Genomic DNA, 15,595 nt, shown 5'->3' with positions numbered 1-15,595 from the left:
AAAATATATAAGGCTGGTTCCAATAAGGCTTGATCTTGTGCCTAAAAAAGGAAACGGAACACTGTTAACCTAAAATGAGAAGTACCGCAGCTGCAGAAAATGAAGGAAACAGCTCAAAGATGCCATCATCAGCCATTTGTGATTTCAGGACAGTTACAAAGTTTGAAATTCTGTAATCCGAGTAAACTGAGAGTAATTATGACTAATAAATGTAATATTAATATTCTAATACATACAACCAGAAAATTAAAAAAATACAGCCTAAATGCAAAGCCTTAAATTTAGAACAAATAACAAGCTAGATGAGTTACTCCCGACTTTAAGTACTGTGGTGGTGTACTCAAAGTATGGGTCAGATCGATACTGACAACGACAGTTTTTCATGACAAAATAAAATGAGACTCTTCAAAGATCTGCTTTACACCAAAAACTGGCATAGGACTGCATCTTTCAGCAGCACAGTAACCATAAACAAGGCCACAATGTTATTGGATTTACCTGAACACCTGAAACAGACAACATTTATTAAAAAAAGTTTTAAAAATGTACCCTAAAAGCTTATTCAAATTCCAAACTGTTCCAGCAATGCTAAATCCATACGTTTCACTAAGACACAACAAATCCTTTGAAGGTTTTTATTGCCACTTTCACATGTCATGATAAGCCATGGTAAACCAGGCAATAAATCATATGTCTCTGCGGACGTTACTGTAATCATGGAATGACAAAGCTGTGAAATCATGTTCCAGGTAAGGTAAACACTATTGATGGGGCGATTTAGTAATTGAATCCCAATAGCATTTAGCAATATTCAGCAGCACATGCTCCACAAAAGTAGTGGCCGTTGGCACACATTCATCATATAACTATGTTAAACAGTCGTTATATCTCATAGCTTGGTTGTTTTTTTTGTGTTGGACATAAGTGAAGGAGTAGGCCAAGTCAGACATCTGGCTTATGAAGTACTCATACAGTACACATGAAACATTGAAAAGCACATTTGTGCATACCATAGGTTTTATATGCCTGTGTTCTTTTCATTCTTTAACAAGATTCATTCTTTAACACATTTTCCTCCAGTGTACATAAAATCTCCACTGCCTACCTCCAAATGGACTCTAGAGTGCTACATTTAGTTTCTGCAGCAAAGTGGACAGAGCTAAACTATCTCCTCACTAAAAGGCCAAAAGCGAGGGGTCAATGCAATCACAACTGATTAGACCACTCATGAGCCCTATTCCATTATTTCCCCTTCACCCAGAAAGGAAAACATCCAATACTAGAGGTGTCATGAACAATTGCCCGCTTTGAGTGGGACAGAGGAGAAAAGAACTGAACAACTTTCTAATCAATGCCTTTCATTGCTAGAGAATTCTTGAGAAATTGCTAGAGAATTCCTTACTGTTCCCTATGACAAGAGAAAAAAAGAACCTCCATAAAATCCTGGTATTTCCTATGAGCTACCCTCGATATCAAGCATGTCATGATGGTTAGATAAACATTAACAAGACCGCACAGTTGCCAGATAAAAGGCAGAACTGAAATATTGTTGCTACTCTCGTGATAACATGAAATTGAAGGTCCTATCATCATAGCCCTTAGTTCACCCATAAACCAACAAAAAATCTAATATCGATCATTTGCATGAAATTTGCACTATTATACCAAATTATCCCTAATATATTCTGACTATTATTTTAAACTTTGTAAAGAGAATATAGCCTACATCCATATTTGATAAAGACTTTCTACAAGTTCATGGCATCCTTTGTCTCTTGGACAGTTTGCTGTGATTGTGTTGTAGTGACAGAAGGCGGCGGTGCTTTCGGCGATGACGACAAATGAAATGTGCAATGCCGTGGACTCAAAACTGGCCCCAATTTGGAGTTTTCTCCTGTCTTGTTGTTGGTGGGAGCGAACTAAAGATAAAGACAATTTGTAAAGGCAGATTGACAGAGAACCTAAAGCATTACTGTTACACTACATTAACAGTCATATAATAACATGAAGAATAACTGAAATAAGCTATATGGTCCATCGCAGTTCTAAAATCATACCTTGCAGAAGTGGAAAAGTCCCCCCAAAGGTCAGTGCTGGGATTGGATGATTGGACCATAGTGTTAGAGTTACTACTGTCCAGCTCTAGCAAACAACCTAGGGATAAATATAGAGATAATTAATTATCAAAGCTACTAATGAAATTCCATCAAAGCTTGCAATAATTCATTAATAATTAAGCTGTGGAGAAAATATTATCATGGCTCTATTAAGAGTTTCAATTGCAGTACCGGTCTCTGAGCTTCCAGTTTGCGGCACTGTGTTGTGATTGGAGAAGCCAGAGGAAGGAGGAGGAGCTATCTTTCCTTTCGGTGGTGGTGGTAGAAGACCAAACCCACCTACCCCCTGTGGGCGTGGCTTATCCCTCTTTTTGCCTTGCTGGAAAAGAGAAAGGATGAGGCCATAGTGATGGAAAGAGGTCTCATCTGTGTATCCTGTCATTGCCAGCCTCAGCAGCCCCATTAAGGCTATTTACATTAGCTGAAACATACTGATTACTGGATTGGACATTAAACCAAATCCCTTTTCAGTCAGGGTCTACCATAAGATGTGATTCATTTTTTTAAAGGTCTCTACCCCAATATTAAGGGTAATTGTTTGTCCTTCTTTAAATCCCAAGTCCAGCTTTGGTCCCGAAGCAGCCCCCTGTGGGTTTTTGCTTATCTCATTCTCCTGTTTCACCCACCTGTAACACACACACACGCACACATGATATTAACTTACTAAGCACTGACACTGGAAAAAGCAATCTCAGTGAAACAGTTTTGGCTGGCAGCTAATGCTACAGATAGACCACATCATGCAAGATCGTTAGTAGCGGGTGACATTGAAGCACCAGTGTCCGAGTACCCTGACAGTCACAATATCCTTGTAGGGAACCCCTCCAAAACTTACTTAAAGTGATCCTGCAGAGATACGTTGAAGTCAAAAGAGTCCCCTCGGTCTCCGAATCCAACACCAATGAATGCACTGCGGCCTGAGATAATAGGTCAGCATAGCTTCATGAGTGCCCTGACATTGAGCTGACACAACTGGAAGCAGACAGAGCACTATAGGACCCAGGTAAAAGACTGGCAACTATGAACAAACATACAAACCATTGTCATCCTGTATTCGTAGGACAAAGTAGCGACTGGAGTCGCTTACGGTTTCCACTGCGATGCCGGGGTACTCTGTTACAGGGGCCTGGGCGAACAGCTCCCCTGTAGCATGGGAGAAGACAGGCAGAATAACAGACCACAAGGACATGATGTGCGATGATCATTTTACAGGTCAGATTAAAAGTGTCCCAGACTAGCAATGTTGGGACAGAAGAGTGCTTGTGCCACAAAAACAATAACACATAACCACAACTCTCTCTCACCCGAGACTTTGTCCTCCAGTTTGATGTAGGCCACTTTCCCTTTGGCCGTGATCCGCATTCGACCTGACCAATCAGGAACATCCAGCTTCCAGTCTGCTGCCCTAAAGGAAGCACCCAGGTCCAAGGCAGCCAGTGACAGGGCCGATCAGGAATGACAGTGGATGGAAAGTAAACTTTGCCTATTCAAACTGTCCTCAGACCAACTTCTGTAACTCCGAATTGTGTTTCTTATACTCTACACTAATTTAGGGTTTCTTAAAACTATGCGTCAGGATGCAAAAGTGGGCCATTGGCATGTTAGGGGCAGGTCCCATGTCCTGACAATACATCTATAAATCACATTTATCAATAATTTTTTTGGAGTGAGAATAAGAAACTCTGTTCTAATAACCAGTAACTAACAGCAAGGAGACTTTGGAATTGACCTAATTGTCTACTTATAATGCCAGAAGGCTGAAGCAAAACTACTAAAATCACAGATGCCAATTCATATCATACCAGATTTTGTATGGTTTTGGAGAATCTTAATTAAAACCCTTCAGCATACATGATACTGGGCAACATATAGGGCAGACAGAACACCGTAGTCTGGTGAGAGACTTATAGTTCGTCCCAGCTGCAGTTTACACAGACAATGGTTTCATTATTTGAGCAACTCTGTAATCAGTGTTATTATTATAATAATATGGCTGGCGTAGAACGAGCTAGTACTGACGAGAATAGGGCAATTTACCCAAGTATATACAACTCTTCATCCCTATAGATGTTTACACTTTAAAATTTGCTGTCAACGCTAATACATAATATTGTTAAACTATGCTGTTCAATAGCAAACGCAAATAGATCGATTATCGTGTCATTCACCGTCGACACCCCCTAATTGATGCCAGCTGTAGTGTAATCAATATTTCCAATGGGGCAGAATAATTAGTGAGTCATAGGCCTACGCAAAACAAATATTAGACACACATCAATTGCAGTAATCTAAACGTCACTGGGCGAACTGACTGATACATCACACACACACAATGCAGCACTATGCTAGAATCAACGCGCTTTTTTGTCCAACACCCCACAAATTGACGATTTGAGGTACCTGTATCCACGATTTGTAGCCCTCGGTGGTATGCGATAAACGTTTACATCGGGTTTAACGCAAAGGATTGACTCGTATTCGCCCTCGGTCGCCATCTTGATGTAAATTAATTTGATGTGTGTCTCATTTATCGGTCCTTTCGTTTATTTCGGATGGCCTGCACTCACAAGCCACAAGACGGCGGTGACGTGACGGGGATTCCAGAGCCGTGTGCCATCAATGGATGTATTGACCCTGCGCACATCCCCCTGTTCACTCTAAAATGCACCCCTCCTTTCGTATGCACATAGGCTGCGTTTATCACCGGCACCCCGCGAAGCCAATAGCTTACAGCAAATGTGCAATACATAGCTGTTTATCTGTACATATTTTTTGTCAAATGCGAGGCCATAAACCCTATAAAATCTATTAAAAATAAATAAATAACCTGTGAGATTTTTCGTCTCAACATAATCATGTGACAGAAACGTAATATCACGAAATCATTGCGATCATTAAATTGGAACATTGATATTACTAGGTACAGGTGGCGAGTGCAGACGGAAGCGGAAATTGTAGTTCTACACAGATCCCTGAAAGCATCCTGAACGAAGGTTCGTTTTTTCATTTCTTAAACTCACCAAAATCATATGAAAAAAATATTGATCATTGGAATTATATAATCATAAAAAATCATTAGTTGTCCTTGGTACTACCTAGACTGAAGCAGTGTTGTGAAATGTGTCGCTGTCATCCGAGGGCTGCCAAGGATAGCTAGCTAACTGGTTAGCTTGCTATCTAAAGATTGCTTGAAAACAACATTTGGGACCCGTGAAGATGCATTAGCTACGGCCACTGTCCATGGTGCTGAATCGTCACGCAGACTGTTTATTGATAGCGATCTACTAGCTAGCGTTCTAGAGAGAAAAAAATAACATATATGATGCCAAATTGCCAGTAGTCAGTTCAGATGCATAGCTAATCTGCGCTGCAGGTCCTGGATTTGTCACCATAGCAGTGGCATTGCAGAGTAGGCTACTTGCTAGTCACTGCCTAACCTAGCTTTAAACTATTATGCCAGCTGTTTTGGTGTTGATATGCTCGCAGTCAGCATACTCCAAGTAGTTATTACACAGTTAACGTAAAACACAAAACTAGCAAGACTGGATGACCAACTCGTTTTCCAATGCTAATGTAGCGTTGGCATTAGCCGAGTATTTAGACTAGCTAGCTAATCCCATTGCTTTGCTCCATTTTAGAAGAAACGATTTTTGTGTGCTGGGACCCAATGCTGTCCTCCAGAGACTAATAGAATGAGCATCCAGTGAGCTGCAGAGACCAGATTGAGAAAAAAGACTCACTTCTTTGAGATCATAAATCAGTTTTAACAGGTGAGGAGGTATAACACTGTTTTACAGACACAAAGTATGTTGTGTCTTGATACATGCCGTTCCATCAAGCGAAACAGATATTTAATTGGTCATGTTTGGGTGAAAGCTATCTGCTTACATTGATTTGTGTATTTGTGTGCTTTTATACATTTTTCTACTGACTAGAAACTTGTGGCATCCTATCGGGCACCATGACGTCTTCTATGCTACGCCGGCAACTAAAGAACCTTGTTCAGAACTTCTCTGAGGCTGAGGTGAAGGTAAATGACATGAGTTACTTATCCCCGTTGTGTATTTCACCTATTTAGCCTCTTCTTTATGTCATTTTTTCTTCTCTCACTTTTCGTTCTTTTCTGTCATCACTCCTTTGGCTGTTTTCCCTTTTCTTGATCACTACAGGTGCTGGTAATATAATTAGAATATCATCTAAAAGTTGGTTTGTCAGTAATTCCATTCAAAAACTTTTAATTGTGATGATTAACTGACAACTCATCTCACCTGACAACTAATGAAAATCCCAAATTCAGTATCTCTGAAAGTTTGAATATTACTTAAAACCAATACAAAAAAAATATTTTTAGAAATATTGGCCAACTGAAAAGCATGAGCATGTACAGCACTCAATACTTTGTTGGGGCTCCTTTTGCCTGAATTACTACAGCAATGCGGCATGGCATGGAGTCGACCAGTCTGTGGCACTGCTCAGGTGTTATGAGAGCCCAGGTTGCTCTGATAGTAGCCTTCAGCTCTTCTGCATTGTTGGGTCTGGCATATTGCATCTTCCTCTTCACAATACCCCATAGATTTTCGATAGGGTTAAGGTCAGGCGAGTTGGCTGTCCAATTAAGAACAGGGATACCATGGTCCTTAACCCAGGTACTGGTAGCTTTGGCAATGTGTGCAGGTGCCAAGTCCTGTTGGAAAATCTGCATCTCCATAAAGTTGGTCTGCAGCAGGAAGCATGAAGTGCTCTAAAACCTCCTGGTAGACAGCTGCGTTGACCTTGGACCTCAGAAAACACAGTGGACCAACACCAGCAGATGACATGGCACCCCAAACCATCACTGACTGTGGAAACTTTACACTGGACTTCAAGGAACATGGATTCTGTGCCTCTCCTCTCTTCCTCCAGACTCTAGGACCTTGATTTTCAAAGGAAATGCTAAATTTACTTTAATCAGAAAAGATAACTTTGGACCACTCCGCAGCAGTCCAGTCCTTTTTGTCTTTAGCCCATGCGAGACGCTTCTGACGCTGTGTCTTGTTCAAGAGTGGCTTGACACAAGGAATGCGACAGCTGAAACCCATGTCTTGCATACGTCTGTGCGTGGTGGTTCTTGAAGCACTGACTCCAGCTGCTGTCCACTCTTGGTGATTCTCCCCCACATTTTTGAATGGGCTTTGTTTCACAATCCTCTCCAGGGTGCGGTTATCCCTATTGCTTGTACACTTTTTTCTACCACATCTTTTCCTTCCCTTCGCCTCTCTATTAATGTGCTTGGACACAGAGCTCTGTGAACAGCCAGCCTCTTTAGCTATGACCTTTTGTGTCTTGCCCTCCTTGCAAGGTGTCAATGGTCGTCTTTTGGTCAGATGTCAAGTAAGCAGTCTTTCCCATGATTGTGTAGCCTACAGAACTGGACTAAGAGACCATTTAAAGGCCTTTGCAGGTGTTTTGAGTTAATTAGCTGATTAGAGTGTGGCACCAGGTGTCTTCAATATTGAACCTTTTCACAATATTCAAATTTTCTGAGATACTGAATTTGGGGTTTTCGTTAGTTGTCAGATATAATCATCAAAATTAAAAGAAATAAACACTTGAAATATATCGGTCTGTGTGGCATGAATGTATACATTATACAAGTTTCACTTTTTGAATGGAATTACTGAAATAAACTTTTTGATGATATTCTAATTATATGACTAGCACCTGTATCTGTTGTCTTATTTCCACCTATTTGATGCTTCTTTCTGTGTAGTCTCAGTAACAGAGTGTAGGCAACAAATAAGGTCTGCTTTGAATTATGCACTCTTTTGGCATAGAAAGGAACCACAACCCTCTGAATAATTCAAAATAGTAGCTATCAGATTAGGTTGAAGGTTCCCTTTTGGCTGGTCACTTTTGTGCCACAATGGTGAACACGCATGTGTCAGCTAAATCCATGCCAAATTCAATGATGCCAAGTGTGTAAAATGCTGGGAGCCCCGCCTCCCTTGCTATAAAATACCCAGTTAGACACACATCTGCTTGTGCTAGTGATCCTAGGTACAACCTTTCTTAGTGCACCTGGTTATCTGCTACTCTCTGCAATTTAACAAAAAATGTTGGGTTACATTCCTCACTGCGTTGTTGTTTGTAGTTTGTCATTGCAAGTTTGCATTCCGCAGTTCGTTGCTGTCCGGAGATCTTCCTCCATACCTTTCTCTGCTCGGTGGGATTGTTTTCTCTGCTTTTTCCTTGCTCGTGTGGGTTCTGCCTCACTTTAAATCAGGGGTCTCCAAACTATTCCACGGAGGGCCGAGTGTCTGCAGATTTTCGCTCTCTCCTTGTATTTGATTGACTAATTAGGTTACTAATTGGTTCGTTTCTACCCTTACCTGGTTTCTTAGGTGTGAACTGGGAACCAATTTATAGGAAACACCAAAAACCAGCAGACACATGGCCCTCCGTGGAACCGGTTTGAGACCCCTGCTTTAAATGATCCCCTCCTGGTGTGTTTGGTGTGTTCAGCATAGAACAAACTTCTGTTGTTCCTGGCCATTTCAGTTTGTGTATTTCTTACTTCCAGTTGTTTCCAGTCTCTCGGGGTCAGTTGGTTATTTTTCCCCTGGCTTCTCCAGTTGGGCGGTGGTTTTGGTGGCTGTCACTCCTTTGAGCCCGGTGCCATTCTTATGCCGGTCTTCAGTGGCCTTCTTGGGTCTGGATGTGGTAGATTCCCTCAACTAGCCCCTCCATTTTGTGGTCCCCTGAGGTGTAGGCAGGCTCATCCAGTTTTGAATTAGTTTCTTCTCATCTTCTCCCTCTCATTCAGAAGTGATTGAGTTTTGGTGGTTTGTTTTCAGCCCCGGTCCATGGATCGACTGGGCTTTGTTTTCTGCATAGTGGCGCTTTTTGGTTGTCTCGTCGTGTCTCTTTGAGCCTGACAAATGGTGTTTACTGGATGGGTCCAATTATCCACCTTATGTTCGGCTTTGCATTGATTAACATGGTCACGCGCACCTGTAGGGGTGAGAAGTGAGGGACCTGGCCTGCCTTTGAGCAGAGCCCCGGTTAGGCTGGTGCATGTGGCATTGTCTTCCTCGGTCATGTCCTGTTCCTTAGACCACTGGTCAAAGGATGGGAAGGCTTCCCCGGGACCAGTCTGGAGTTCATTGACCTGTTTTCATGAAAATGCTGCAGAATACCAAAAACCCAATGCGTGATTCAATTGCCAGAGAGGTTGGATGCGGTCTGGGCCTCTGTTCCCCTCTTGCTAAATGGTCTGTCTCAACATTTCTCTCAGGTGAGAGAGGCCACCTCTAATGACCCATGGGGTCCTTCAAGCTCCCAGATGGCTGACATCTCTGACCTGACCTACAACGTGGTGGCCTGCAACGAGATCATGACCATGTTGTGGAAACGTCTCAAAGACGACAAAAACTGGAGACACATCTACAAGGTGAGGCCGACGATGACAGAATCACCCACATTTACACTTCCAAAGATTTGTGCATAGAATAATGTATTGAACAGATCTCCTCTTTTTAACATCAACACTCATTTTGCTGTATGACTGAATACACTCCATGGCCAAAAATATGTGGATACCCCTTCACATTATTGGATACTGCAATTTCAGACACATCCTTTGCTTACAGGTGAATAAAATTCAACACAGTATCCATAGACAAACATTGGCAGGAGAATGGCCCAACCCGAAGAGCTCAGTAGCTTTAAACGTCGCACTGGAAGCAGTCATACTTTATTCTGAAGCTTCATTCAGAATAGTTGCTGAGCCTGTAGAAGTTGCTTGAATAGCCTGCTGAACCGCCCAGTTCATAAATAAGAGCTGAATGAAACCATTCTTTTCCGGTCGCATTGTTAGGGAGTCTTGTCAAAGACCTGAAAGCAAAATCGGTGACAATGATTATCAAGCTGAAATCTTAATTATTTATTGCTGCACATCAATGACAGCACCATAGCCAGGATCTCCATCTTCTTTTAAGGGGGGAGAAGGATTTACAGTGCCATAGGATACGTTTAGACTTTTTCCATGCCCTTTAAAGCACATTGAATTGCTTCGATGTATGAATTGTGCTATATAAATAAACTTGCTTGCTTCCTATCGCACATTTTGTTGGCATGCTTTCAATGTCACTTTGGCGTCGTCTTACATTTTCATGAATTATTTATGAATGATTAGGTTGCAGAGAATATGTTGACAGGGCAAAGAATGCTAACCCAGATCCACCATTTTATTCCTATCCCCATACTGAAGTCGTTGACCCTGCTGGAGTACCTATTGAAGACTGGTTCGGACCGAGTTCTAAATACAATGAAGGATAATGTCTACATTGTAAAAGCACTTACAGAGTTTCGTTTCCAGGACAAGGATGGAAAAGATCAGGTACTAAATCTTAATAAATGCATGTTTCTACCACAAACACCTCTGAAATAAAAGTTAAATCTCCAAGGTACTCTCTTTAAAGACCCAACTTGACAAATACATGGGATTTACGTACAAAAACCGTTGGCGTACCTTTATGATTAGCACCTTTAGAAAATCGCCATTGAGAGTGCTTTTGGAAACGAGCTATATGGTTGAAATAATCCCGGAAACCAGTTCATTAAGGCTGTGTTTACACAGTCAGCCCATTTCTGATCTTTTGTCCAACTATTGATGAAAATCTGCATAGTTACAGTATGTGGAAAAAGAGGTGCGGCCCTTTATCAGAATCACCCTTCAGTAAGTGATTGAGGGTTGCGGTATGGAAAAAACCTTTTAATTACGCTACGCTAAAAGTGTTTTGCCATGCATACGCTGACCAGATCATTTCAGATATTCAGCTTTCTGCACAGAAACACATTAAGAAATTCCATGCTGTGCACAGGGAGCTGCCTTGCTGTACTACTGAGATCTCCTCATTCTCTCCTTTTCACAGGGTGTGAATGTGAGGGAGAAGGCCAAGGCGGTTCTGATTCTTATGGAGGATGATGAAAAATTAAAGGAAGAAAGAGATTTTGCTCTCAAGACCAGAGACAAGATCTCAAAGAATGCCACAGCTTCTTCTGAAGACCCTAGCGATCCCAAAGACCCCAACTACAAGCCAGTTTATGTCCCAGGAGCCACTGGGCTCCCCTCCCTGGCCAACATCCCATCTGTGGCTGACCTCGCTGCCAGTTTTGAGGCCAAGAAACAAGAAAAACTTAGACTAGAGGCAGAGAAAAGAGAAGCGGAACGAAGGGTAAGTAGTCTGATTTCTCCCTGACTGTAATTTGAAAGACTGTCTCAGTTTATTCTTTTGTATTCATTTCCTTTTGGATCACGTACCAAATAGACAGGATGTTTGGCATCTATGATTGTCCTATCTCTTATGTAATTGTAGTCAAAGATGACCAAGGAAGAGCTTGAATGGGAGGATGCCGCTAAAGCTGTAAAGCCTAAGATTGCCGCCGCATTTGGCGGGACAGATGAACCATCAGAGGATGACGCATGGGGCACAGCAAGCAAAGCAGCTGCTCCTGATCCTTGGGGGGGTGCACCAAAAGCTCCTTTGGCGGACGCATGGGGTGGATCATCGACAGCTCCCTCCGAGGACGCATGGGGAACACCTTCTAATGCTACCACAGAAGAAGCAGATCTTTTTGCAACATCAGCCAGTTCTCCAAAAGATGGTACAGATCCATTTTCGGCACCATCTAATGATGAAGCTGATCCATTTGGTGCACCAAAAGAGGATCCCTTTTTGGCCCCTTCCAATATGCCAAAAGTTGGTACAGATCCCTTTGGGGCACCAAAAAATGATCCATTTTCAGCACCATCCAATACATCAAAAGGTGGTTCAGATCCTTTCGGGGCACCAAATGATGATCCATTTTCAGAACCATCTAGTACGCCAAAAGGTGGTTCAGATCCTTTTGGGGCTCCAAAAGATGATACATTTTCAGCACCATCCAATACGTCAAAAGGAGTTTCAGATCCCTTCGGGCCTTCAAAAGATGATCCATTTTCAGCACCATCCAAAACGCCAAAAGGAGGTTCAGATCCCTTCGGGGCTTCAAAAGATGATCCATTTTTAGCAACATCCAATACGCCAAAAGGAGGTTCAGATCCCTTTGGATCTTCAAAAGATTATCCATTTTCAGCACCATCCAATATGCCAAAAGGAGGCTCAGATCCCTTCGGGTCTTCAAAAGATGATCCATTTTCAGCATCATTCAAAACACTAAAAGATGATTCTGATCCTTTTGGGGCTTCTACAAATACACCAATGAAAGATGCTGATCCTTTTGGGGCGCCAACAAGTCCTCCAACCCAGACTTCTGACTTGTGGGGTACTCCATTAAAACCATCTGAAAAGAAGGCTGATCCCTGGGGAGATGAAGGGACCATAGCTGTCTCAACCCTCGCGGATCCTTTTGGTGAAGGCTTGAAGAATGTGGATGATGCCTGGGGACCACCAGGTCAGTAGTAATGGTTATAACCTTGTGATACATCACATGCCCATAGGGGAGAATTTCCCTTTATTTCTACTTTACCCTGGAAAAAGTCTATGGGCCAAGAGAAACTGTAATTGTTGGTTCAGTTTTCTTTGAACATTTTTCTTTTATTTAGCAGGCTAACAGTCATTTGGGCATGTTTAAATTATTTTTCCTGAAGTTTATTTGATCATTATTAAATTCATTTAGCTAGCTGTTGCTATAATTAGATGAAATTTGTGAAGGCTGTTTAAAGAAGTTTTGGGGGGTTTTTGGCCACTGACTATTTTCGTGGGAGGAACCATCCAACATAAAAGGGACATTTTCCTTGAATACAGACATTTCAAAAAGGGAAATTATCCTTTAATACAATTTCTTAATGCTTTGGTTTGAAACACATACTGATAATCAGTTCTAGTTATTTCAAGAGGTATAGTGCAATTGTCAAGCTTTCATTTTTGGTTGGAGTTTTCCCGGTTTCACCCTATGTGTTTTTGCTTAGCATCGACACCGCCCACTGCCACTGACCCTTGGGGTCCACCTGCAGTTCCCACAGACATTGCAACCACAGACGACCCCTGGGGAGATGGGGGGGCGTCCACCACAACAGATGCTTCCAAGTCTGACCCCTGGGGAACGCAGAATAATGCCACAGGTAGCACAATAATGTGTGCTTTCTCAGGCCTGTTGCCTCCAAGCTAATAAGATGACAAAATCTAGGTCTGTTTGTTTAAACCTGAAAAATTATTGCATGCCACATCTGAGTGCTCTTTTTTTTTTTCTGCTCCTGGGATAGTCGCCAATTGAAGTGTCCTGGGGTAAGATGGTTTCTTGGATTCTTGAAGTCCCTTAGTTGTATTCTTTGTTATCAACCAAGCTGGGCTGAAGAGCTTCTTGGTTACACTCACAGATTCTTGTCATTTGTTTGTGTTAGAACTTCATCTGTCTGTTTCTGTCTTCAGCAGTATAACCCATTTGGTGTCACGTTTACACTTCCCAAATTCAAGTACTCATCTAGCATCAGGGATATCTTCACGACATATTATTGTCTGCATGACAATGATATCGTAATATTGTCCAGGCTTAATTCCCTCTGTGTTTGCAGGCAGGCGAGCCGTTGCGGACGAAGCCTACAAATCGCCGGCCTCGTTCCTTGGCGCCGGAGCTTCCCTCGTGGACATAGACACACTCCTCTCCACCACACCCAAACAACCCCCCCTCATTTCCCCCACCCAGCAGCAAAGTAAGGACTGCTAACCGGAAGAGAGATTGTGAGACAGAGAAGCAGAGAGAGAATATTAGAAGTATATTTATCCATTCATTGGAAGCAGTGCTTGTGATTCAGTGTTTCGACCAGACCTTAATCGTAGTGTGGATTGGCATCAGTAGTTTTAGTCGTGTATACGTTCACCAGATGTAACCTTTTCACATCTCTCTCTGTTCTACACTCTCTCTTGGAATGGTCCCTGCTGCACTGTACACCCCCCTCCCCCACTTCATTCTCCTCCCTTGCCACGTTTCCTTTGCTTTTCCTGATTTCCCAGGTTTTTTACAAGGCCCGGGTATGGCTGGCCCCATGGGCAGAATCACGTCCATTGCTGCGGTGTCCCGAAGTACAATCCCCCAAAACTCCAGCCTTTTTGGTTCCACTCTTACGTCCTCTGGTGTTACCCGCCCCAGGTTTGCGTCCACCAACCCCATGCTGGGGGTTCCTTTATCCCAGATTTCCTCCCTTTCCCTGGGAATGCCTCATCCTGGCTTGGCTATGCCTGCAATGCAGCCTCAGATGGCACCCCCGTATCTGGGAGCTGGGATGGTATATCCCAATCATCGGGCAGGGCTTGCTGCAGTGGCCCAATCGGGAGCTTCCACTCGTCCAGCAGGAGAGGGTGTCCCGTTTCAACCGCAAGTGGTTTGGGGCACTGCCACAGGACAGTCTACTCCACAGAACAATAATCCATTCCTGTTTTGAAAAGGTACAACCCATCCAGTTCACCTTCCACAACCCCAATATCTACAATGGTCAATATAATGTACTTTACATGTCCAATTTAGGTGTATGCAACAATATGTATGAAATGAAACAAGACAAAATATAAGAATTTCAACATTATTCTTGGGAAACATTTTAGCTAATTTGAGGTTTTGTGGGAAACGAGAGGGGATCATAGGAGTTAGGTTCATTGAGTCGTGTGATTTTGTTCTTGTGCCGTTGTTTTTTTTATTAGGCTGACCAGGTTATTATCAGTGCTCTTCTACTTGCTTGACTCGTACAGCTCTGACAAAAGGTAGGTGGAGGGTTCAGAATTGTTAGCTTTGTGTGTGTAATCACTACAGTGGTCTAGAGTGGGACAGGTTTCAGTGGGACAATGTTTACCAAAAGAACAGGATTCCATCAGGAGGTGTGAGTGGGTGGATGCCTGTGTGCACGTGTTTTGACTGAAGTTGAGGTGAAATCATTTATCAGAATTATCCACAATGTTAACTTTTAAAAGTGACTTTCAAGAATTACCATTTTATTTATTTATTGAATCATTTATTTATTAGCGTATTTACTGTATTTATTTCATTCGGTTTTTTTCTCAAACACTTGACCTTCAGTAGATACTTTGAAAACATACTTCAAATGAATTAATATCTCGTCACTGACAACTAGCAATAAAGTTGCTGTCATTATCTTGTTTGTTTTTTGAGTTGAACAGTGACTTTAGTTGGAAATAATCCAATTGGGTACCCTAATCATTCTTATTTATCATCCAATAACCAATGGTGGCTTTATTTCCCTTATCATTTTATACACATTTATATGTCTGCTTATTTACTTGTGTTTGGGATCAAACAGATTCTATACAAATTTCAGCTGATCTGGTCAAATGGTTATTTCCATCTTGTGCATGTTGTGAAAAACTGTACAGTCAGTTGAGCTTTTTTTTTGTCATATTAATTTAACATTTCATGCATAACATAATATTGTGTGCATACAGTATTGTATCAAGGTCTATCAGACCGATAGTATGGTTTGTCATTGT

General features: G+C 42.1%; 2 protein-coding genes across 5 annotated transcripts; one reads left to right on the top strand and one right to left on the bottom strand.

Annotated features, from left to right (window-relative positions):
* Nucleotides 1-621: 621 nt before the first annotated feature.
* necap1 (NECAP endocytosis associated 1) lies at nt 622-8,367 on the bottom strand. 2 transcript variants are annotated; one of them, XM_010896911.3, is made up of 8 exons: nt 8,307-8,367; nt 3,422-3,522; nt 3,156-3,260; nt 2,953-3,034; nt 2,635-2,743; nt 2,289-2,436; nt 2,058-2,154; nt 622-1,919 (listed from the first exon to the last, which is right to left on the bottom strand). In XM_010896911.3, exons 2-8 carry the CDS (start codon nt 3,477-3,479, stop codon nt 1,865-1,867), a joined length of 654 nt encoding a protein of 217 aa, XP_010895213.1. In that variant the 5' UTR covers nt 3,480-3,522; nt 8,307-8,367; the 3' UTR covers nt 622-1,864. The 2 variants fall into 2 exon arrangements, with proteins under 2 accessions (XP_010895213.1, XP_010895212.1); XM_010896910.5 differs by lacking the exon at nt 8,307-8,367 and adding an exon at nt 4,518-4,767.
* Nucleotides 4,418-15,375, top strand: zgc:194578 (epsin-1). Of its 3 annotated transcripts, XM_013135653.4 has the most exons (11): nt 4,418-4,513; nt 5,038-5,110; nt 5,756-5,887; nt 6,053-6,147; nt 9,391-9,546; nt 10,366-10,494; nt 11,030-11,332; nt 11,474-12,551; nt 13,069-13,221; nt 13,672-13,809; nt 14,111-15,375. In XM_013135653.4, exons 4-11 carry the CDS (start codon nt 6,079-6,081, stop codon nt 14,536-14,538), a joined length of 2,454 nt encoding a protein of 817 aa, XP_012991107.3. In that variant the 5' UTR covers nt 4,418-4,513; nt 5,038-5,110; nt 5,756-5,887; nt 6,053-6,078; the 3' UTR covers nt 14,539-15,375. The 3 variants fall into 3 exon arrangements, with proteins under 3 accessions (XP_012991107.3, XP_034150702.1, XP_012991108.2); XM_034294811.1 differs by lacking the exon at nt 4,418-4,513 and having other exon boundaries at nt 4,884-5,110; XM_013135654.4 differs by lacking the exons at nt 4,418-4,513; nt 14,111-15,375 and adding an exon at nt 13,363-13,384 and having other exon boundaries at nt 4,884-5,110; nt 13,672-13,784.
* Nucleotides 15,376-15,595: the final 220 nt, after the last annotated feature.

The sequence above is a fragment of the Esox lucius genome, chromosome 10, assembly GCF_011004845.1.
Source record: "Esox lucius isolate fEsoLuc1 chromosome 10, fEsoLuc1.pri, whole genome shotgun sequence".
Taxonomy (NCBI): Eukaryota; Metazoa; Chordata; class Actinopteri; order Esociformes; family Esocidae; genus Esox; species Esox lucius.
Note: the sequence above shows the minus strand (reverse complement) of the source record. Positions and strands in the feature narration are given on the sequence as shown.

Bases quoted from the DNA above. Each gene is read 5' to 3' on its own strand.
- necap1 (XM_010896910.5), bottom strand. From the start codon at position 4,612: ATGGCGACCGAGGGCGAATACGAGTCAATCCTTTGCGTTAAACCCGAT. The intron at 3,261-3,421 runs GTGAGAGAGAGT...CCCATGCTACAG, and splicing joins ACTGGAGGACAAAGTCTCGG to GGGAGCTGTTCGCCCAGGCC. The intron at 2,744-2,952 runs GTAAGTTTTGGA...TGTGTGTTACAG, and splicing joins TCTCTGCAGGATCACTTTAA to GTGGGTGAAACAGGAGAATG.
- zgc:194578 (XM_013135653.4), top strand. From the start codon at position 6,079: ATGACGTCTTCTATGCTACGCCGGCAACTAAAGAACCTTGTTCAGAAC. The intron at 6,148-9,390 runs GTAAATGACATG...CATTTCTCTCAG, and splicing joins TCTCTGAGGCTGAGGTGAAG to GTGAGAGAGGCCACCTCTAA. The intron at 13,222-13,671 runs GTAGCACAATAA...CTGTGTTTGCAG, and splicing joins AACGCAGAATAATGCCACAG to GCAGGCGAGCCGTTGCGGAC.